Here is a 24,731-nt window from a genome sequence, read left to right on the forward strand (position 1 = left end):
TCTCGTAGCTTATATTTATTTTTCCCAGCTACTGCTTAGCCAAGGCCAATGCTATGAGTTTCAATAAGGCCAAGTGCCGGGTCCTGCACTTGGACCACAACAACCCCCAGCAGCACTACAGGCTTGGGCAGGAGTGGCTGGAAAGCTGCCAGGCAGAGAAGGACCTGGGAGTGTTGGTTTACAGCTGGCTGAACATGAGCCAGCAGTGTGCCCAGGTGGCCAAGAAGGCCAGTGGCCTCCTGGCCTGTATCCTGAACAGTGTTGTCAGCAGAAGCAAGGAGGTGATCATCTCCTGTACTCAGCTTTGGTGAGGCTGCACCTTGAATACTGTGTCCAGTTTTGGGCCCCTCTCTACAAGAAGGACGTTGAGGTGCTAGAGAGGATCCAGAGGTAGGCTACCAAGCTAGTAAAGGATTTGGAGCATGTCTCATATGAGGAATGGCTGAGGCATCTGGGGCTGTTTATCATGGAGAAAAGAAGGCTCAGGGGAGATCTTATCACTCTCTACAACTACCTGAAAGGAAGTTGCAGTGAGGTGAAGGTCAGTCTGTTCTCCCTAGTAACAAGCAATAGAACAAGAGGAAATGGCCTCAAATTGTGCCAGGGGAGGTTCAGGCTGGATATGAGGAGGAATTTCTTTACTGAAAGGGTTGTCAGGCATTGGAATAGCCTACCTAGGGAGGTGGTGGAATCACCGTCCCTGGAAGTATTTAACAGTTGGATGTTGTACTTAGGGAAATGGCCTAGTGGTTGACAGGGCTAGGACAAAGGATGGACTTGACGACTTTAAAGGTCTCCTCCAGCTGAGACAATTCTGTGATTCTACACTTCTTTTTCAAGTATGAATTCCATGCTGGATGGAAAGTCTTCTCAACAGCAATTTTATCTGAAATGCTGTATTCATTTGGTGTCAAAACAATGGTAATCTCTTATTTTAAAAATTCTGTTGAAAATACCACAAAAGCTTCTGCCAATAACAGTTCAACCACATAGACAATTTACAGCTGGAAGACTTAACAGATACGTAACAATCCTGAAAACTTCCATTCTGCTCTGGCATAGCTACAAAGGTAAATTCTTCCTGCATATCATAAAAAGCTTTATGTAATTTTAAGATAAAAAAAGGCTAACATCCTAAATATAGTCATGACATACACTATAGAAAAAACATCTCTCAACACCTGCTTATTTGCTTCCCTTTATACATCAAGCCGACTCCAGTTCCAGGGGGTGTATCATTAACACAGAATTCCTTATTTTACAGTTATTTCAGAATACTTACAACATCCTCAGAATTTGTGTCTAAAAGATATAAATATGGCGTAAGTAGTACTGAAACCTAGGCAATAGTATTCTAAAAGCATGGATCTAAGCTAGGTTGTGATTTGTAATCTCAAGTACAAAATAAATTCATTGTTTTTGCAGGTAAAGCTCTTAGTTTGGAAGTAGCTAGGGTAACCATAACTGCATTACATTAGACAGTATGGAGAAGTGGTTTCACAAAGTATATGGAGCATCTCTAGGAGAGCTCTATAGACAGGGCTGTGATGGCAGTGGTCCAATTAGAGAAGGCATCTAACTGTGCAGGACTGGAGGAGTTCAGAGGTATTTGTATTCATAACATACTGTCATGTCAATTCATAGGTCATAAACTATGAAGTTCCCTTTCTCAAAATATTAAGAGATCTATCACACGTTTGATCATATAGTTTACCCATTAGAACCTTATTGTAAGAGTATGAATTTATACATAAATTAAGAGGAATTTAGACAAGAATCATAACTTTAATAAAAATTACATGAAGTGATAAATTAGGAAGTAATGTTGAAAATTTAGTTTTATCTCATTTGATATTAAATAATAGATGTAACTGAAAAAATCTGCAAAACTGCAGTGTTCACAGACTTCTTATACCACAGCATCATTTTTTCAATTATCTTCTCAGATTTCTAAAACTTAATTGTTCCAAATAGTAAGGTAGATTACTATTGAAAAGGACATAGAAAAACCAAGAACCTGTGAAGATCAGTTGTATCATAAGTTCACTTATATTTTAAATATCTAACCAAACTTAGTTAAGAGCTGTATTCAATAGATGTTATTTGAACAGAACTTTCAGCACGTTATAACCCTATAATTGTGCAATATTTCTGTCATGTTGGAGCTAGCAACTTTCATCATTTTGTCAGTTCTGTCTACAAAATAGAAAATTGCATTCACAAGTTCCTGAGATTTATGCTTTTAATTACCTCCTATTTGCATCACTACCCTTCATATACAAAGAATCAATATTAATAGTCTTATTTATAGGGAAAATGTAAAACATTTGACAAAAGATGATGACAGTTCTGTAGATTTTTATTTGATGCTGTTGATCATTTTTATGTGCTATCTTATTGACAGCATGAGTGATTCATTCAAATTTACCAAGTTAATATTTGGTAATACTTGTCTAAGCTTTAAAAATTTGCCTTCTGGCTTTTTAAAAAGTTGACAACTATCATAATATCATTTTTAGTAGCTATAAATACATCTAACAATAAGATGACCTTCACATCTGATGACCTGACACACCTGCTTTTTCTGATCTGCCCAAAAGGTACTTTTTGTGGATTTCCAAGTCTTTGCAGGTGACACCAATAAGCAGTAAAAACTTACAGTAAAAACTCACAGAGCATCTCACTGTAGAAACAAGTTTATTTCAATCAAACGATATCCTATAAATAAGATAGTACCGACCAGGCTGTATCACAGCCAAACACCTTCCTACAAGAAACACAAAGTGTGTAGAGGAAAGTAGATACTTTTTAGATGTGATCAACAGATGCAAACTCTGTTTTCAAAAATATAGCAACAAACAAAGAAACAAAAAGAGGACAAAACCCCATGTGAACTGCTGCCATAACATATTTGTGAATTTGGAGTACAGAGGGATCTGGCTGCTGAGAAAAGGGACCAGATTTGCACTGACATTATTGTATAGTCCCTAAACTCCAAAAACTCTGTGGATTATCAATCCAAATAAGGAGGGAGGAGATTAGAAAGAAGTTATTTGAATGTATGGTGATGATTCATAGATATGGAGAAAAAAAAAAACAACTCTGCAGAAGCCGAACAGGAATCCTTCCTGAAATTCACTTTTCTCTTATGTCTGCAAGCTACAGTGTCAGACACCGTTAACAGAACGCAACAGACGTCTCAGGGACAGTCTGGTGAAAACTCCACAGCTGCTGGTGGGACTTACTGCCACACAACAGCTGCAGAAGATGCTGCAAATTCATCTGGTGGCTTGAACAAATGAGAAAGCCTGAGCCAAGAGTAAGCAGAGAAGGAATCTACGTGGGACAGAAAATAATAATTTTTCCCCTTGTCCTGTTGCTACTGGACCCTCTTATTGGTATTATAAGGATTCAGCAAACTCACTCAAGTTACTTTTTATTTTCTGCCAGAATGTCAGTAATAGAAATAATTTTTGTCAACAAGCCAGACCTATGTAATTAACGAACACTTATTTAGGTAAGTTTATCTATGGTCCATATAGATATACCATGGGTTTGGAAGGAATTCTAGAATTCTTACAAGGGAAAAAAAAAATGTTGAAGGCTAAGCTAGATCTTTCTTCACATGTCCTGTTTCCTTTTGGTGGAATACAGTTATGTCCCTTGCTCTGGTGACCTTTAAGCAAGCGTAAAATCTGACTCACTCCCGCAATCTGTTCTATGAAAAGGATTCTTCCTCTTCTGGTGCATGGTCTCTGGTGGTAGCAAACATAGCTGAGATATTTCCAGTGTTTCTGAGCTGAATTAGAACACAAGACCGTAGCTTGACCTTTACTGGCACACAAGCCATTGCTGCACTGGAGCATATATTGTTTCATCATCATGCAAAAATTAAATGACAAAGTAGTTTTTGATGGATATTTTGATGCAAAAATGAAACATCTATGTTTATTTTAATATACTGAAGCAAACCTCATTGTCTATTAATGGAATTAATGGATGTAGCTTTTCATTTTTAAAAACAGTTTACCAAAATTATGTTCCTCCACCTAACAGAATGTTTAAACAGGCTAGAATTAGTATCTCATTGACTATTCTGACTAATCAATCTCATCAACTATCAACCTTCATAATGCAATCCTTCCTAAATTGAGAATTCCCATCTAATTCATCAGCAGTAAACTCCTGGTATCTACCATCAATAAATATTAGTTTAGGAAAAAAATATTCCCTCCTCACTTTTTTCCATTTCATTTCCCCTGAATTGTGTGCCAGAATTTATTAGCAGAAAAAACACAACTTCCAAATTCATGAAATTGCACCTAATGAATTCTAGAAAAGGTCAGATAATAGATGATGGTGAATGTCTATGAGTAAAACCACATAATTTCCTTTTAGAAGAGGATAAATAGCTCAGGTTAAAACTAGACAATTTAGAATCTATATACAGATGTTTTCTTCATGTTGTATTTTCAAAAACTGTTTTTGAAGCACCTGAGATGAGGAGATTCTGAAGAATTCAGTTGGGGAACACCGTTCAAATTATAATACGGTAGAAGAAAAATAGCATCATCCTAGTAATTTTAATTTTTTTAAATTCAGAAGGCATTGCTTCAGTAATAGATACATTTACTCCCACACTGGAGAATCCCTATTTTATAATTTCCTTCCAGAGGAGGTGTGAAGGACATGGTTTAGTTTAGTGATAGGCTTGGTAGTGTTAGGTTAGTGGTCAGACTCAATGATCTTAGAAGGTCTTTACCAATCATAATGATTCTATGATCAGACTTTGTCTTCCTGCAGATAGCTTTAAAACCCTGCCTCCAAATCTCATGGCAGAATGCACTTACCAAAGCTGAATCTTCAAACACACTAGCAGAAAGAAAAGAAAAAACAAACAAACAAAAAAAACCAAAGGGAAACCTTTGCAATTGACTATATTAATTTAATGGGAAATTTGACAACTATAAATTGACTAGTCTGAATTTTTCAGTTCATTGATCCAGACCAGTGGGTGTCCACGGTGTGAGGAAAAGACTGTAGGCAAGGAAACTAATTTTCTTCTTCTCACAGATTAATATCCACTGGTCCATGCAATCATCTGATGCAATAGATCAAGTACTACTAGAATCAGCAGAGAATCACCAAACATCATGCAAATGAATTTCTTTAGGAGAAAAAAAAAAGAAATAAAACTACTTAACAGCTTAATTTTGTCATTTGTTTCTATAATTTAAGTCAAAGGAAGTTCAAAGGAACAAAATGCCCAACAACGACAACCATGTCAGCCTTGTTGAGACAGAACTGCAAGTGTGAAGTGGCTGTACTACAAATCTCATTCTGCAATGTGCTATATTCAGGTTTTTAATGCAGGTTATATCATAGCTTGATGCCACCTGAAAGGCTCTCAATACATACTCGGGATGCTATATGGTGGAACACTGAAAGAGTCAACGGTTACAAGGTTCACAAATATCTGACTCTCTTTTCCCAAATGCGTAAACACAGGATGGATTGTAAAGACTATTCCAACAGCTAAACATAATTTCACACTATACAGGGACTAAAAAGAAAAGTACAAGCAAAGAGTCCAGATTTTTGTTTCTATGAAGAAGCTTTTGAAAACCTAAGACAGAACTATAAGAGTCTGCAAAGGTCTGTTGAAAGTCCATTAGCATCATCTCAGTGAAATTTTAAGAATGCAGATTCTAGGGAGGGGTGGTGGCAAGAATAATATCTGAATAAAATAAGATCTCACACTCTCAGAAAAAAAAAAAAAAAAAAGGCAACATACATTCAGATAAATAACTCTCCTGGTCAAAAGACTGCACCTGGAGGAAGGATTTAAAATCTTATGTAAGCTTTCCAGGAGAAGCTGAATAATCTAATGAAAGGCTAGATATTTTTTAAAATAAAAGTGCTATACTATGAAAGCTCATTCTTAAAATATTTGTACTATGTTGTGGCTCTGAAATATTTGTGAAACTTAAATTTATATTTAATTATTTTCTAGTATTAGTAACACTCTGGAATATCAGCACATTCTAAAACCAAATTTCCAGGTTGTTTGAGAATGTCCTGGTAATGCAAATTGCTGTAGAAATTAAGGAACTGCATTTTATCACTGACACTGGCACCGTCATGATGCGTCATCTTTTCTTAAAACCATCCATTACAAAATTATAATATTTTATAGTAACTAGAACTAAGCATATTGATCATATTTAGGAAGAAAGGAGCATGACACCGTATGAATACACCAACCCCAGAAAAAGAAACAAAGCTATAATCTGACATGCTTTTGTGATGTCACTCCTGAAAGCAGAATACAATAAACACTTTTTATTCTACTTTGTGATTAAGTCTAGATAGGAAAAATTGCTTGGCTGGTAGATGTACAAAATGACATTTCATCTCCCTTGTTTTGAACCACTAAGTTGTGACTCAATCCATCTCCCTGAAGTCTTGTTTTTCCACATTAATATCAGTGCAAACAAAGTGTGCGACTTCTTCAGGGACAGGATCCATAACCAGAGGGACCATGATCTCAAGTGAAGGGGAAAGAGCAGGAACATGCTGAGCTGCCTCCCTGGTGATGGAGTGAAGTCCAGCTCGGAAACAAGATTAAGATCTATGGAGCCCGGGGAAATTTTTAAAAACTTTATTAGTTCATTTTTTAAATCAGTAAAAGTAAGTATCTGGACAAAATATCAGAGCAGAAAGATGTTTGGGGTTTTTTTTTGCCTTAAATCTTAACCTTAAAGAGGAAGTAGAAGTGAACTTAATTTTAAATAACGTGTTTTGGAATCCATTAACTAAGTAGAGATTGCCACTTCAAAGAAAGTTTAATAAGCTTGTCAAAAGGCAACAGATTTAGAAATCAATTTGCAGTTAAGATAGCACTGCTTCAAAATCCTTACCAGCCTACATAAGAAAGCCAAACCAGGGAAACCACTTTGCAAGTGTCACAGTGTAATAGTAGACACAGAGAAAAATCAGACATGTGGTATTTTATTGCTAGACCCTAGCAGCACCAAATATTATTTCTCAGGCTGAAATTTCAACAGTAATATATAAAGCATTAACCTATCACTTACAAATTTGTTCTTACACTTGAGATCCACAGAAAACCTGAGAAATTGAAGGGGGGAGGGGGGCAGGATTTATTAGCTTAATGACATTAGTAAGTAGTCTCCAAGAATACATAAGTTTTTAAAATGTCTAAAGGTCACAACTTTATTAGACATAATTTCCTTATTTCTTTAATTTTCAAGCTACTCAGGAAAAACATTAACTGGATATATATTTTAAACATATCAGGCAATGCAGTCTTTTACAATGCATTTAATTACATCTCAAAAAACAATTTCCTTGAACTTTATCATACTCAAAAAATAGCTGGAAATTAAGACTGAAAGTTATTGGAAGAGTGACCTTTTAAAGACATTATTAGCAAGGATGTAGGAACGACAGGAAAAAGGTTGCTGTTTTATAATGTACAGGGAAGCATTTCTGTCTGCTCCCCCTTTTTAAAAAAAAAAAACAAAAAACAAACCAGACAACAACCACTCACATTTCTTTTTGCAGTATTTTGTGAAGGTTACTGGACTGTTAAATGAGATATTATCAATGGATGTGACATTGGGTAGTGTGACAGACCCATTCAAGAAAATCTAAGAGCAAGGTATCTCTATGGACTTCCACTGCTGAGTGGACAAAATATCAGCCCAGAAGGCTGAGCAGAACATAGGCAGAACTGAAATGGTTTGAGGAAAAAGAAGTTTTGATTATTTAGATGTAATGTGCCAAAAAAAAAAAATTAAAAAAAGAGAGAATGAAAATATCCAATACTCACATCAGAGTTAAAGCGAAGCTGACAGACATTACAGGAAATTACTTGTTTCTTCTTTGGGGGAATGGACACACCAAATGTATGGTTTATGACTGCTTTTTGCACAGGATCCATCTGGAGAACAAACAAAAATCTATTTACAACTTTTCAAGGCAATATACAGTATAGAAAAAAAGTGAAATAACACTTTCTGCTGGAAGCTTTCTCTTTGCTTTAATTTTTTGAGATACACAGGAGGAAATAAAATTGCAGCCCTCATATTAATTACATTTATCACAGGTTAGGGAACGGGTAGCATGCCAGAGCTTACAAAGGAAAGGCAGCTCTGTTGCTGTAGACTACTAAATAGGTTTTTTTCCCCAACCTTGCACATCCTCACTATCGTGCCTGAATTGCAGAGAGGCCTTGAAAATCCTCCCTTATCACCTGCTCATCAAACAGACACTTTATGAGAAACCCCTTTTGCCCCCTAAGAAATCAGTGTAGGTTATCTCTACGTGTCTTTTCTGTTCAGTGGTAGATATTAACACTTATTTTGTAATGTTCTCTCCTGGACACCTCTTTGGGAGAGGAAATCCTTTGTAAGCTGCATTGTAAATACCACTTGCCAGGAAAAAAGGTCACACTCCCCAAGCACTTCCATGCAGAACTGATGACAGAGCCCATACATAGGAAGGCTGAAGTTTGGAGGAGCACGCAAGGAGTGTTTGCACCAGGAAAAGGTACTGATGTTACCACACTTCAGAGAACATTTTAACACCACGAAAAATGGGAGATAATTAAAGCACCGACTCTATTAATCCTAAATTTGACTGAACATTCTCAGGAACTGATTACATTTTTGATACTACGCTGACTTAGAAAAAGAAGAGAAAAAAGTTACTAATTCAACAGTTAAAGAATTATAACAGTAAATTAGCTGCTTCCAGGCTTTCTAAATCTGAGGATAAAGAGTAATTTTCCCTTAGTACACATTTAAGCTTCCAGTGAAGCCTGCGCTAATGAGGATTTTCTTTGCCTATATGCACATGCACAAATACATAAATTCAAGGAAAACACATTGCATCCTATCTGCTTAAGAAGACATTCTCCAATAATCCATTACCTAACATTAAACACTTAATTTTTTTGGACCATGGCTACACGGGTTTCTTGCTACAGTCCTTTTAAATAAAATGTCTGTTTTTTTAAATGTCATTGCTAACAAATTTTCTTAAGATATTATATCATTTTTATCAGCTTTTGACATTAAATACTGTATTTCAATACCATAGGAGCACCATATAAAGATAATTATAAAAGTAAAAACCTCCTCTAGAATGAGCTGCTTAATTTTTAAACGACACAGTGTTCTTAATGATGAATGCAATAGTCTAAAAAAAACCCTAAAAATAAATATCCTTATTTCCTGTTTCCAGACTATGTCAACAGTTTAAAAGTTTAAATACAACAAAAAATATTCAGTTTCTGACTTGTATCATTTATTGCATCACGCTGCATAATATAACACAATTACACATGCAAATTAAAAGTTTTCTGACATCCATTGTGTTATAGATATATCAGTCAATACATACTATCATATTTATAATATCTATTATAACATTTATAACATATATTAAAAGTTTGCTGTATCATTAGGTATTTTTTTCTTGACCAGAAGATATATTTTGCTTTTCAACTTAACTATTAATTGTTAGATCAGGTAAACTAGAACAAAAGAGTATTGATGAAAATTACCTCAACCATCTGAAGTGCCTGAGATTGGTGAAAAGAAATGGTAAAAATACCCACTATTGTCTGCAGTCCCGTTTAAAAAAATTAAAAAAGAAAAAGCAGCAGCAATCAATGATTCCTCTGTGCATTCCACAAAACAATCCACAGCGCTAGCATTAGGCAATGCAGTTCGAAACCACACAAAGCAGTCTGTGCACTAAGTCCCAATTCCAAATAGATGTAGGAGGACAAGGACTAAATCTACACAAATAATAAAGCTCACGCTGCCTCCAGAAAGTACCACTTGGGATCCCCAGGGTAATGCTTAATGATCCCTCCCAGACCGAAGCCCACACGTAGTCTGGTCATGATTAGAATTCAAGAAGTGCAACATTAACAATTAATAAGTTTTAAATATATCAGAAACTGGGGTGGATTACAGCATGCTGGAAAAATAAAATAGTATCTCTCTGTTAGAAAATTAATGCTGCATGGTAAACCGATCTCTGGTCACTACACAAAATTATTGTCTTCACTGCAGAGAGGGAGGAAAGGAGTAGGAAAGAGGGACAGGGTAATTTGTTGAAGTATATATTAGGAAATGACGCAACATACTTTGCCCTGTGGGGAGCACCAGTATTTAAAAATCAGTTCTATAAAACAAAATAATAACAGAAGCTAACAGCTACCCAAAATGCAAATAAAAATCTGCAATATACTGTTTATGCTACAGAAGGAATTAAAAAAGCAATTCACAGTGCTCTCATAGCCCTAACTGAGTTTAACAACCTTTCCAGTCTTGTTCTATTTCAATTGGTTTAATAAAAATTAAATTTAAAAATCTTTCCAATAACATTGAAGATACAACTTTTTTTGCAACAAGTCTCCTTAAAACCCTCCAAACTATAGAAGTGACCAAGGATTAACAGAATTTGGACAGGTTTCCACCATAATGTACTACTGCTACTTTCAGAACATGCAAATGTGAGAAACACTCTACAATTACTGAGACTGACAACAAGGACTTTTAAAGCACTTAAAAATGCAATTGGAGCAAGAGTTGCAATGTCTTTGGTCTGATGTGTCAAGATTCAGTTCACATTTTTTTTAAACTCCATGCAACTCAATTTCATAAGACTCAGTTCCTCTGTCACTCTGTACATGGAAATCATTGCATTACTTTGAGCATCTTTGTTGCCCTTCTCAATTCTACCACAATTTAACAAATTCAATCAAATCTTTTGAAGACCTAGACAGGAATCATATACAACACTCAAGAGTGGATCATTACTGGACTCTGAGCTGATGTTTTCGTGGAATCACTATTATAAATCTGTGATTTCACTCCTAAGTGTTGCTGGCCCATTCATAGCACATTACTTTCTATGTGAAGTTTTCTGAAGTTTCCCTTGACAGTGCATCACTTGCCGTTTATCTAGATGGAGCTTCAGTTATCATTTATCCTCAAAACTCTGGACATCTTCACCATTAGCAAATTTCCTCAGCTCACTTACCTTGCAAATATCTTTTTGGCATGCAAGGATCCTCTTATTTCAATTTAGTTTTCTTAAAATTCTTTGCCAGGGCATTTTGTGAAAAATCTTTTGGTAATTCAAAATAATGACAATTAAAACATCCTTAGTTACATATTTGTTGACTCCTATGAACAGGTTTGTAAAGAAGGATTTATCTTGAAAAAAAGAATTATTTTGACACTTTACAGGCAGTTTACAGTATGAGGTGTCCTCTTATACTGCTCTTATTGAGGATTCTATTATTTTGCCTAGCAAAAATATGCTACTCAGAAGCTTACATTCTCCATGGAAGGGCTTTTAAAAACCTGCCTCATATTTGCCACCTTTCAGTCCTTGGGTACAAAAGTAGTTTTATAAGAGCTTCATATTATCATCAGTAATTCAACAATTTCATCCTTGAATTCTCTTACAATTCTTACTAACAGAAACTCTTCCCTCTTTGCTCTATGTCATGGGACCAAATATTCTTCAAGTGTTTTCAGAGAACTGAACCAGGCTGCTAAGAGACATCAAAGTGTGCAAAGGAAGGAGAAAACAAAACAAAACAAAACAAAAACAAACAATGAGCAAGTGCATTAGGAAAACTGCTTCAGTGAAACTGAAGTTCTGGTTATTTTAAACCATCTCTTTACAGATAGCAGACAGCACAGAAACCAAATTGTGAGCCTCAGAGATAAATTGTACTGATCCCATCAAGAGGTAAGTTGCTGCAAACAGAAATAGGTATCATTTCCAAGTCCTTTGCTTAACAGGGGTGACACTAGATTGCAAAAAAAAGTTGCTTTTTGTTATGTTGGAAATATTTTGCTCAGGTGTAACCTCCAGTTTAAATGTTTGGATAAACTCAATCGTTTTTCCGAGTTGAAGCTTTTGGTGCTTGCCTAGTATCCAGGTCTAAATTGCTGGTTACACATCTATGTACTGATCTAGTGATAGTGCACTGATTTACATTTGCCATTTCTATCTAACGATTCAATTTTTAAGCTTTCATTCTCTTCCTAATCTGCTTAGCTATTGAAGCACATTAAGCAAATATCACACATGTTACTGCTACCACGCCAACAAAAATGTACACTCAAAAGCTTCGTCTTCTCATAGCAGCATAACCTTAAATCTGATTAAAATCTAAAATTGTGACTGGGACTTTACACCTTGATGTAACTCTAGGGCCAAATATACAGTTGTCTAAAATATACAGTTGTCTATTAGACAAGCATTTGGAATCAGAATATCCGTAAGTGGGTATAAGAAAGTTAACCAAGTATCACTTCATCACAAGGTATTGACAAGTTTCTGGAAAAAAAAAAAAACAAACACAAACCACTGAGAGGGGCCCTACAGCATGCTGTGTTTTACTCTGATAAAGCAAAATTTTTAACTGCATGTAGAACAAACTGATAATATGATCCTATGTTTCCCTCTGGCAATCAAAGGGAGAAAACAGGGGCATATACAAATTACCTGTTGCAGAAGCAGCATCTAAGTTCTGAGATTTTTTAAAACTATTGGACAACACTCATTTGAGTTTGCCAAATAATGACAATGAAGATGTAAGTAGGCAAACAGCAACAAACATGCTGTAGATCAAATCTTTTCAACATCCCTCTGTCACATTTCCCTTTTCAACATCCCAAGATCACAAGGCCTAAGAACTGCTGTGTTTGAGCTCCAGTTGTCAGAAAAGCCAAACACATTGCCACTGTGGAGAATGACCATGGCCTATTACCATAAATCGTAACATATAGCCTCTTACCATAACTCTACATATTATGACGACTAAGAGAGGGACAGAAATTAATGTACATATTCAAGGGAACATATTTAAGCTGTTCACCATAAAACCAGAACCATTAATGTTTTGACGCAATACTTGGCACATTTGGCTAGTGCAAACTAGCAATAAACTGTCCTCTGTACATTCATGCTGCTTTTGTCCCAACAGGGAGTGCATGTCTCACTCACCTAACGCTAAGTGTAATTTACTGTTAAAATAACTGCTACACTCTTATACAGTTCCTTGGCTATTTTGCATCACCAGGAACATTTAAGTCAGCTCTACTGATGGAACTCTATCTTAAAAGGGGTTGCAGCAAGGTGGGCATCAGTCTCTTTACCCAGGTAACAAGTGATAGGTCAAGAGAAAATGGCCTGAAGTCGCACCATGGAAGGCTAGATTGGACATTATGAAAAATTTCTTCACCAAAAGGGTTGTCCAGCATTGGAACAAGCTACCCAGGGAAGAGGCTGAGATGTCATATCTGGAGACATTTAGAGATGTGTGAATGTAGTGCTTAGGGACATGGTCAGTGGTGGATGTGGCAGTGCCAGGTTAACAGTTGGGCGCAATGATCCTAAAGGACTTCTCCAACCTAAATGACTTAATGATTCTATGATTCTGTCATATGCACAATCTCCTTTACTTGTGGGAATGCCGTCAATGCTCCTTGAGCATCACTCCTCCTTGACTGGCACAGAGAGTGCCCCCCATAAAGATGTAGTTTTGAATGGTGAGCTTGCAGTTCTCTGACTACACTCCCCTCACACTCTATCTCTACACTCATCACAACATTGTGGGGTTTGAAAAAACATAAGCAGATGTAAATGGCCAATAACTGAGCCAGGGGAGGGCTTCTGTCAGATTCTCAGCAGCTGAATCAGAGATTTGTGCAAATGCTTAATTAGAACAGAAAGACTAATTAGTTTACAACATTATAGGGTTTTTATCATGATATTGTACTCTAACTGTGGGTTGCTTTAATCACATTTTGTTGTTTAACAGGATCTCTTACATAAATATCCAGTAAGAAAGAATTTATACGACTGGGACTAATGTTTTCCTTCCCTTCCACATTATTCCCAAAATACATCAACAACATTATACTCCTGACACCAAATCTCTCTGGATGCAACTTCTCCAAACTGTGCTTGCTTCTCCACCTCTTTGTCAATTTGGTAGCAAGCTTCAGCTTCCTCAAGGAAAAACAGTAGCTGTGATAGCTGTGACTTCCACAAACCCGTACTAGTCAGTGGAATCAGCCTGGAGGCATTTTAAAACAAAATCAAATCCTGCTGTAATTCACTTGCTAACATGTCAGATACTACAGTTATCTATGAAGAAGTTGCTGAAACAACAGTGAGTACTTGAAAAATAAAAACGCAGGGACATATTTGGAGTTTACATTTCCACTTCACTTTTAGTACAAGACAACTAAAGGGCACTCAGAATTGGGAACAACTTTCCATGTCTTCTAAGAAGTTAAATATTAAAACATTCAGATTCTTAATTTTCCTTTAGAGATTTAAGGTGCACCTATTTTTATTTTTGTAAATTCCACATTATTTCTGTTAACAGAGTTGCAGGGCTGGACTTGAGAGTTCAATTCTCTGTCATTAGCCAGTAGTTAGGCTTCTCTCCCTACTTCGTGTCCAGTCCTATGGCACAGTGCAGAATCTCTTGGTGTGCTATCCTCTTGCATGTTCCCCTTTTAAAGTACAGCTTGCATGGAAAAATGAAAGAAGAGATGATTCTTTCTCTGTGCCCATATTCAGAACCACATAGAATACTGAAAATGATGTCTACAGCAAATTATAGATTTGTCTTGGGCCAGGAGGAATTATTACATCTGATTTCCTGCAAAATTCATGACACAATTTTATTCACTGGATGGCTTTGTCTCTTCCTATTATGAAGACTGACAAAATCTGTGGTCAACCAGAGCTTAAATTTTGGTAAAAGACCTCAATAGCTTGATTTAAAAGTTTCCAACTAAGTTAATTTACATCACTGTGGAAGGAATGCTTAACATGTCTATTATAAACCACTCAATTTAGTTGTGGTGCTCTATTAAAGGTCACCTTAATCTCTGAATGTGTAGGAACTGGTACACTGCAATCAGGTCAGCTCTTAACCCTCTCTTTGATAAACCAAATAGGTTCCTTAAACCTCCCACTATAAAAGCCTTGATTAATTTGGTAGGTTTTCTCTGACTTATTTTCAGATTTTTCATGTGCCACTGAAATATAGGTACTAAAAGTTAGAACAACATGCTCAGATATACTTGACCTACTTAAATACTTCTTTGTTTTAACAAGAAATGCATGAATCCTCTTGTCTTAGCACTGGGAAGCAATGAATCATTGCTGATATGTCCATTTATCCATCTTGTGTGCTAGCACAAAGTATTTCACCATTGCCCATCCTTCTCTGTCTTAAGTTGGTGTTCTGTCACAGCCTGGGAGAGGAAGTTGGCTGAGATAGCTGCAAACTTGGAATCTTATTTTGAAGCAGAGACTGCATGCAGTAGGGTTTTCACTTAGAAAATATAATTTGTTGGCCAAGCTCAGGTGGGTCCAGGATGAATCCCAGCCTTCTCAGTAGAATTTTGTTTCTTCTAAACCAGTACAAATTTGTGGCTTAGGCCAACATAAGCAAAAGGAAAAACATTCTACCCAGTCCAATTGAAACAAAATCAGAGCTTTTCTAGTCCTTTGCTCTTCTGTCCTCCTCTGTCTTTGCACTTATCTGGCTTGAATCAAGACATTCTGCTTAAAAAAAAAATTAAAAATAAAAAAAAAAAACAGGTAAACAGCACTAGTCTCTTCCTACCTCTCTCTTCTCCCCATGTAATGTGATATCATTAAGCACAGAGATCAAAAGAGAATTCAGAAAACACCTTTTACTTCTTTTTTTACTTTTAAAATAAGTAAGATAAAAAAATAAAATAAGTTAAAATAAGTAAATCAATACTGGCAATATTTCCTCTGCCCTTCTTTCCCTTCACCCATGGATATATTTCTTGTATGTCAAAAATAATTTATGTTTTAGAAAATTGTAATTAGGAGAGCCTTGGAAAGAGTGCTCTGACTATTTAATAACACTGCTGTTTTAGAAATTGTCGTGTAAAAGATTATTAAAAGTTAATAATTGATTCCTGCAGAAAGAGTTAACCCAAAGAGAGAAAAGATTGGTGAGACACCCTAATAAAAAAAAAAAAAAATCTGAATCTGGCCTCAGTTTCTTGCAAGGCTTACACTCAACTGAGAGTATAAACAAATAAATAAATAGATAGAAGGACTGTGGTTCTAATGTGAACACCAACAACAGATTTAACACTTAAGCTAGAAAAATGTCAAATTTTCAACTCCAGACAAGACTGGAGAATCTTTAAGGTGAAACAAAGACACCAAAGGCTGCTGAAAATGATTTGGGATAAAAAAGAATTCCCCTCGAAGCAAATGAAGAATTAGGAACAAAGCATGTTTCTGAGCTTTAATGCTCTTTTTTTTTTTTTTTAATACTAAACTGAACCATCTTTAAGTACTCAGCAGGGTTTTTTTTCAGTCTCTCCAGATTACTCCTCTGCCATATTAGAAGACTTAGTACCTGCAAGATGAACTTTTAGGACCATGAGAGACCAAATCTGAGAAAGAACAAAGCCAAACACAAACCCAACGGTTTAACTAATATTCAATATGACAGTTTCCCTTCGCTTTGTAGCTCTGCAGTTTAAGTGTACTTGAGTCATTTCACTTGAGCCTTATATTTTTCATTTGTAAAATGAGGTTAAAAATATTTGCAATCTTACAAAAAGCCTGAAAAGTTTAAGTAACATGCTTACAACTCTTCAAAATCATCACATGGAAGATGCTATATAACTGCTATTTATTATTAGGGCTGCTGTTTTTCAGAACACGCAACTGTGTCCAAGTAGAGAAAAAAACACTACCAAAAACATCTTGCTTCCAGATCCAGCAAAAACTGAAAACATACTACAGTCTGAGACTTGCTGAAAATCAAACCAATAACATACTCTGAGAATAAAGCTTTTCCTGTTACAATACCTTTTACCATCAGGTAAAATACAATACCTTTTACCAGGTAAAATAATATGAAAAAATATCTTTCCATAGAGTCACGCCAAAAGACTCCAGGCTAGGAACTTGTAGTCAGAAAAGCAATGCAGATAACGTGCGGTAAACAGGATTCCTGATTTTTGCTTTCATCTTTGAGATGGTCCTTAGATATGACCCTTTTCTTCTTAAGGGTCTGCTCTAAATTTTGCTGACAGTTCTCTTGCTCCCAGTCTCCTTCAGAACACCAACACAACAAGCACGAGTGATATTCCACTAGGCAGACATGCATTTCCTCTACAGTTCTGAACTGTGCAAAAAGAGATTAGGGAGAAATTCATAGCCTTGATCAATTCTGTGAACAGGAGATAATACACACATTACTATCATTAGCTTTCACATACTGAAAAAAAAATCTAAAAGGAAAATAAATTATATATGTATATATACATTTGAATATAAATTTCATATAATTGTATTCAATGGCTGAATACAAATGAGAAGCAAATCAGAAATGAGAATTGCAGAAGATTACTAGCTGACAGTTGTCATCTACTCTTCATAGTAAGTAAGGAATAATAGAGTTTCTTCATTTTAAAATCCGTAATGATGTTTCTCGTTTGGGGTTTGGGGTTTTTTTTTGGCCAGTTCCACAAAATGCACAAACAGCCTTTAAAATGCTTTTGATAAAAAGGTGCTGCATTTAGATAAGAATCTTTAAAAGAATGTTCCATTTGTAATTAAGCCTATCCTGAAACTTAATGTAGAAGCAAAGCTTTTGTTGCTATTTTCTTTGGTTAGTTGGGGTTTTTTTTTGTTTGGTTGTTGTTTATTTTTTTTCTTTTAATACAAGTAAATGAAACATAAAGCAAGGTAGAAACTTGTCTTTTCCAAAAATTACATGAACAAGGAATGTGATTCTCTTTCCTTAGCGTTAACTTGAGGAAGAAGCTGAAGTTTGTGGTATCTCAACTGTGAAACTAGACAGACTGAATACAGACAAGACCAGTTTGAAAGGCACGGATCTTCAAATCAGCCTTGCTCTAGTAGCTGAAATGAATTGGTCAGTGCTTCAAACCTGTGTCATTGTTTTTCAGGTATGCTAAAGAAAGATAAATGTCACATGACCCTTAATTGCCATATGGTACTTTTACATTGTTAAAAAATGGACTGTATCTAGATTAAAAGACCACTAGCTATATCCCCAATCAGAAAAAGTAAAATAAAAATTAATTATAATTTGTTAGTTAATAGTTATTGCAGTATTTCTTAGTTTCTCAAGGAACAATGTGATGAAGATCTAAGGGAAGGCAGGAAAGCCAGCCATTTACTGACCAGACACTGCAAAAGAAGCCACTGTATTCATCAGATCCATAAAGAACTAGATCTCTCTAAAGGTGCTCTAGAATTTTACAGAGCACAAGATTCGCAATTGGAAACTAGCAAAATCTTTATAAACACAGTGGTTCTACACAGAAGCCTCGCTTGCCTTAAACTACAATGTTGTGACTGCTTGCTTTGAGAAGGGATGGTTTCCTCAGTCTATTTGCAAAACATTCTTCAGTGGTCTAATGCCCAGCATATTTATGGTTAATAACCCTCTTTGTCATGAACATACTATAACCTCGAGAAGAAAGCAATTCAATGAACATTCTTAGCTTTTCCTTTTGCTGACCAGTACAATAAAAAAAGTGTTGGAGAGACTACCTCCAAGCTTCCTATAAAGACAGAGATGAAACACATAGCCAAGGAACAGATTTTCTGGAGGACTCAGCAAATGGCAGGATTTGTAAGCAGAAATAGTACTTCTTTAAAGAACTAGGCTGATGACCTAACTACTTGTATATACAAATAATGAAGGTATTGCAGCAATTGAGGAACCATTTTCAAAAATCACAATGTGGATGCCAAGCTCCTGTAAAGGGAAAGGCTGTCACACCTGGTGACTTCTGCTTCTCACCAGTGCATCTCTGCACACGTTCTCTTTAGAGACAGGGCTTCCTATCTGGCTGCTGATCTGGGAACTGAGCGGTGGAAGCTCACCCATCCAATTCCTGTTACAGAAAATACAAAGCAATAGGAAATTTTAAACAATAGTTAATGTTTGAAGAGATTCTCCCCTAAAGTCAGTCCCTATTATTTTAAGTTTGGTTTGTTTTTTTTTTTTCCTGAGAATAATAAATATTGAAGACTAGAAATAGAGAAGTACTTATTTAGGCTCACCGATTTAACAAAGAGTTGCTTTTAAAAAAGATGCCTGTCAGGAACTAGGGAGCCTGCATCTTTGTGTTGAAATACCACATACTGTAAAAGCTGTCAAAATTGCTTGACAACTCCCTGCTTTTGGCAGCATTTTTTTCTCCCCATATCTAACTCGGTATCTCTTACCAGGTGTTTGCTTCGAGCTCAATCTTTTTTCAAAGTTTCAGCTGAAACAGCTAAAGTATTCTGTGGGGAAAATGTATCCCCTTAAATAAGCATTTTTCAGGGCCTCCAAAGGTTGAGAATATTTTTTCCAAAACCTGCTATCACAGTTGAAAGAGGTCTCTGCTGATTTGCATCAAAGCCTTAGAAAGACAAGGAGGATTTCCTGGCTTGGTACAAAAAGTAAGGACACAAAGAAAAGAGACTACAGGAAACTGAAAAGAAGAAGACATGGAGAATAAAGGAGCTTTGCAGCCATGCACTGTGAAAAGAGAGAGTAAGCAGGGAAAGCAAAAATTAGTCACAGAGCAGAGGTCTGGACTGCCAGAATTTGGGGTTTATTACATAGTTTCTGAACCTCTGCTTTCTTCACCTGTAAGTATCTGGGAAAATACCTATTACTCTCTTTTATTCCCTTTATAAAAGTTAACAGGCTGATTCCTCATATTGTAGTTTGGATGATTCTAGCTCTGACTTGGAAAACACAAACTGTTATAGCCATAATAACTAAAAGTGAAATAGGAATGCTTTTAGGCACTCAACACAGAAATAGAAGGCAAACTGACATGCCTTTTGGGCCTGTATGACTATAAAATGTCTGAAAGAAAAAGAAATATTGCCATTTCTTGATTAAAAATGCAAACAACAAAAAACCCCAAACAAAACACCCAGCCACCCCACAAAACACCTCTCCTTCTCAGTTAATTGCTTAAATTTCCTTTCTGTGCTGTTAATGAGAACAAAGTATAGCTCTTACAAAACTTCACCTGCTTTCTGGAGCAGAGTGTTTCAAAGATAGAGGAGCAGAGCAGGTAATTGTCCTACAGCACTTCACAAAAGGGAAAAGGGGAAGTCAGAGCAGATGAAAGAGGACTATAGATATCATCTGGCAACATCTAGTTGGCTGCATTTGTAGTTTGCTCCTCCTGTATACAACACTGAGCTCCACAGAGTACTTTGGCACTGCAGATTGGCATTAAGTGGCTGAATTCAGACCCTGCTAAGGAAAGAGAAAGCTCCCGAGCCACAGTGCTGTGCCAAATGTAGAAGAGGCACTTGGCACAGAAGAGGGGCAAGTGAAGCCAGCGATACAAGTACCCTTCACTCTTATCTGCAGACCTCGGCTTCTGTCTTGGCACATTACTGGCCCCTTCAAATGAGAAGTAGATAGACTGCAAACAAAAATGAGGAGAGAAAATAAATAAAATAAATAAAATAAATAAAATTAAAAAAAATAAAACACAGGAGAGAAAACAGCAAATTAGTCCCTCCCAGAAGTTGGCTTGGGGAGTAGGCAAGGGATATTTAGTCCAGACAGGGCTAATGCTGGAGAAAAGGCAGAGATTTCTAAGTTACTGGTCAGCTCCTCTTTCTCTTCCTGTAGCACATTCCAGCTGGCTCACCTTCACTGGCAGAAGTAAAATACCTCTGGTCCACTTTGCAGGAGGACTGAGGGAACTCTAATATAAAGAATCAGCGCAAACCTACTTGAAGATAAATAGATACTGAAGGAGTAACTAGGCTACATTAACCTGCATGTCCTCTAAAATATGAAGACATGAACCAGCATTTAAAAACCAATCACGGGCTAGTTAGATGGAAAATATTTCACTAATGTGAAAGCTACAAGAGATGCTATAATCTTTGATTACCCCTGAGGCCATAACAAACTCAGAAGGAAGCATATGAATTGCTGATTATTTTCTATGATGATAGAATCTGAGAAGATGCTGATACTGCTTTTGTGCAGAGCAATGGGTCCCTGGCTGTACCACTTTGACTAAATATGAATCATGTAGTGCTGCTATCATTTCAGGACAAGGTAGAATGAGTTGGAGTTTTAAGAATTTTTTTCTGGGCATTATACATCCTTTATAGGGAGATGCAGACAGTGATCATTAAGTTTGCCTTGCAAGATAAAGTGGCTGAAAGCCAGGATTTATCACATGCATCATGATAACCTTCCATTATGTGATCGCCAAGCAGGATTAATTTATAATAAACACACAATGGGGACCATAGGAACCTTAACTTTGATTTCCACTGAGTTTATGCACTTGACTTTGAAATCTTACAGATCTTTACGTGTAATCAACATGCAAGATGTTACATCTTAAGGAATCATTAGAGTCATTTTGGTGTGTTAAAATTGCTTTGCTTAAACAACATTGTTTTGTACACACCCATTCTAAACTGGAGGTATCAGTTTAGGAAGTTTTATAATGCTGCCTCTCATTCTGCTATAAACAAGAAAAGAAAATTTTTAGTAATGCTAACCAAGAATTCAACATATGTATTTCAGACAGAGGGATATGAGTAACTGGTCAAGATCTTTTACAATTTGATTCCAAGACAAACATGATGTTGCCTTTGGATCCATTGCTGCAGCATGTATGAGAAAGTGTTTGTCCTTCTATGTGGCAACTCAGGTTCAGGCTGTGACAGTGTGAAAAACACCAGGAGAGAGGAGAGCACGTAATCTGCAACACCTCTCTGCTTGAAATACTTCCTCCTGCCCTTAGAAGACAGTTTTATGGCTGATCTGTTGAAACAAAGAAACACCCTTACTGAGGAATCAAGGCATGTGTTCAAGGAGTTAGTGCAATCATTCCCCAATTACTTTTTCCTATACAATAAGAACGTCCTAAAGAACAAAGATAAACTTGAGGCGTGAATTTGTAAGTGCTATACATACATCCACACCATTTCAGAATTAATGAAGTTTTCAGAAGAAATAGAAGGGAGGCATTTTAAAATAAACCACACAATTCTGATATGAAAATAAAATATACTTAGGGTAGGCATTTTCTTTTAAAAATCAGGATCCTCTCAGTGCTTCATTTGAAAAGTTACCCCACGTGGAGAGAAACAAGTGATTGAAACACTTTCACAAATAAAAGTGGGAACACTGATGTGTCATCTGGAGCATCACAAATGCTTTCAGAAATGAAAATTGTCAAAGAACTATGTAAGAAAGGGTTTACCACAGATTTTTAATATAGTTCCATAAAAAAAGAAGTTCCTTTGGAAATATCATTGGTGGTGTTCCTTTAAACATGTTTGTAGTTAATATATTTTACTTTTATTTTCCTGCCCTGGTAGTTACTGTATCAAGCTCCTAAGCAGAATTTTTTTTCAGGCCACTGAAATTAAGTTTGAAACCACCTTCTGGCAAAGTTTAATCTATATCTGACTGCCATTGAAAAATGAACAGATGGATCTAAAGAAGTTTTTCCTTGAGATCATATTTCTTCTTGCCACCTTCACCAGAGAACACATGCGAGCGTGAACAGTGGGCCCGGCATGTTATACAGAGTCTCCTCGGTCCTACTGAAAGCAGAGAGATTAAGACCTGCACACTAGAGGTTCCACTATCTACAGTCCTTGACAGGTCCTCTTGTAAGTGAAGTGCATAGATTTCCCAACTGATCTGTAAGGCTTCTTGGGAGAGGCTGGGACAAAAAGCTTTTCTAACATTCTGTTTCTGTACAAGATGAAAAATGATGGTACTTTGGATATCGCACACCTTACGGGTAAACTGGATTTAACTAAACTGGATTTCACTGAAAACTTATCTTCTAGAAAAAGGCTTTTTACAAACTTTTACATACTCTCCCCTCCCCTCTCACTTCATAGTGAAAAAGAAAAGAAAAAAAAACTGTATATATACACAAACCTAGGGATCTACATTTGCAAAGGCTGTGCCAAGTTAGAAAGGAAGTATCATGAATGATTTTTTTTTTTTTAAATGAGCTTTAAAGTCCATTGTAAAACATTGTTACAGCAAATCAATACCTGTAAGATAAATGGCAAAGTCTATGAATTAGAAATAGAGTAACACTGAACCATTGTTCCTCAAAAAAGAGAGTTTAAATGTGTGGTATTTGGAGAGGAATGATAGGTGTAAAGGATAAATACTTTGGGAATTAAGCAAATGGAGTATAGCCCAGATAAATGTAAGCTAGTATATAAAGGCAAAAGCAGTCTAAATATTCAAATTAATCTGTCTCTCAAGGCTACTGCAACACCGCCAGTAAGCAAATAATGTTGGTTGACTCAACAACTACAGCATTCCTAAAGAAAGCATTCTCAGAGTGTTTATACACAGTTCTGTGAAAAAGCTCACCTATAAATGAGTGCAGCTGGAAAGCAGACAAATCACTAACAAATAAAATTCTAGAACATATAAGAAAAGGATGAAAAAGTAATATGAATTGCATCACACCTAGAAGATGAGAATGACATGCTGCTTGCTTAAAATTGTATTGACTTTCAGTCCTGCACTTCCAAAGCATCTGAATTTTAAAAAACATCTTTTATCTCTTTGTATGCATGCACATATCACTCCCAGTCTGTACAGATGCACATTTCCCATCTCCCTCATAAATGCATAAGTTTCACATATACATTTTGCAATGAATTAGTAATATTTACTACTGTTTATAATATGCGTTGGGCTGCTGACATTTGAAAGCAGCTGGCTGATATGTTACCTCATAAGCATCCCACAGCACCGCATGCTGTAGCACTAGGCCTGTCAGCAAGATGCATTTGCAAGTTGTGAAGATAAAAAATCCTCTTGCTGTTTTAACTTCAGACAGAAGGTGAGTTTGTGAAAGGAAACACTTGGCAGTGGTTCATCTGATCACTGTCTAGCAACAGTGACACTGCTTCCCTTTCGATCCCCCCTACAATTACAGTGAAAGAGTGCGATGCTGTACGGGTCAGGCAACGGTCAGGCACTCACTGACTTGGCAGAAATGACCCAAGGCAGTTTCCTTCCTGTTGCTATTGGCTTACTATTTGCCAGTTCATTCCACGCTGAATTACCTTCACACACGGAAACCCAAGTGGTAACACACAGTACTCAGTGCATTTAAGACAACAATTAATTAAACAAATTATAAAGTGCAATAGCAAAAAAACCCATTTTGATAACACGCAGAACCATTTTATGAGCTGTTAAAGAAGATATTATTTTTGTTATTGGTGTTCTGATAAACATGGAGATTTACAGAAGCATTGAGCATTACTTTGGCAATTTTTTTTTTTCAAAAATTCAAAATACTTTACCATAAACTGAAAGTAGCAGCTTCATATTTTTCACACTGTCTGGCTGCACAATTTTAGACTTTATCACTGTTATTTAGAATTAATAAGATCCTCCAGTTGCTTCACTGGCTGTAATATACTTAGTCTGATTCACGTTAGTAGAGGATCTAGGTCTCATCTGTCATACCTGTTTTTCCATCAGGTTTTTTTCCTTTTTTACAGCATGTGGAAATGCACGTGCTCAGACAAAAGCCCAAAATTATCCTATTGCTCATAAAAACTCCATTGCGTGTTTGGGTTTT

At 36.4% G+C, this 24,731-nt stretch overlaps 1 protein-coding gene across 11 annotated transcripts in view; it reads right to left on the reverse strand.

Annotated features, from left to right (window-relative positions):
• The window catches only part of ZNF385B (zinc finger protein 385B), a 171,940-nt gene that overhangs the window by 29,548 nt on the left and 117,661 nt on the right, over nucleotides 1-24,731 (reverse strand). For all 11 annotated transcript variants that reach the window (XM_062005086.1, XM_062005084.1, XM_062005085.1 and 8 more), the window contains one exon: nucleotides 7,856-7,966. In XM_062005086.1, coding sequence (XP_061861070.1) covers nucleotides 7,856-7,966 — 111 coding nt within the window. The remainder of the gene's footprint in view (nucleotides 1-7,855; nucleotides 7,967-24,731) is intronic.

The sequence above is a fragment of the Colius striatus genome, chromosome 11, assembly GCF_028858725.1.
Source record: "Colius striatus isolate bColStr4 chromosome 11, bColStr4.1.hap1, whole genome shotgun sequence".
Lineage (NCBI taxonomy): Eukaryota > Metazoa > Chordata > Aves > Coliiformes > Coliidae > Colius > Colius striatus.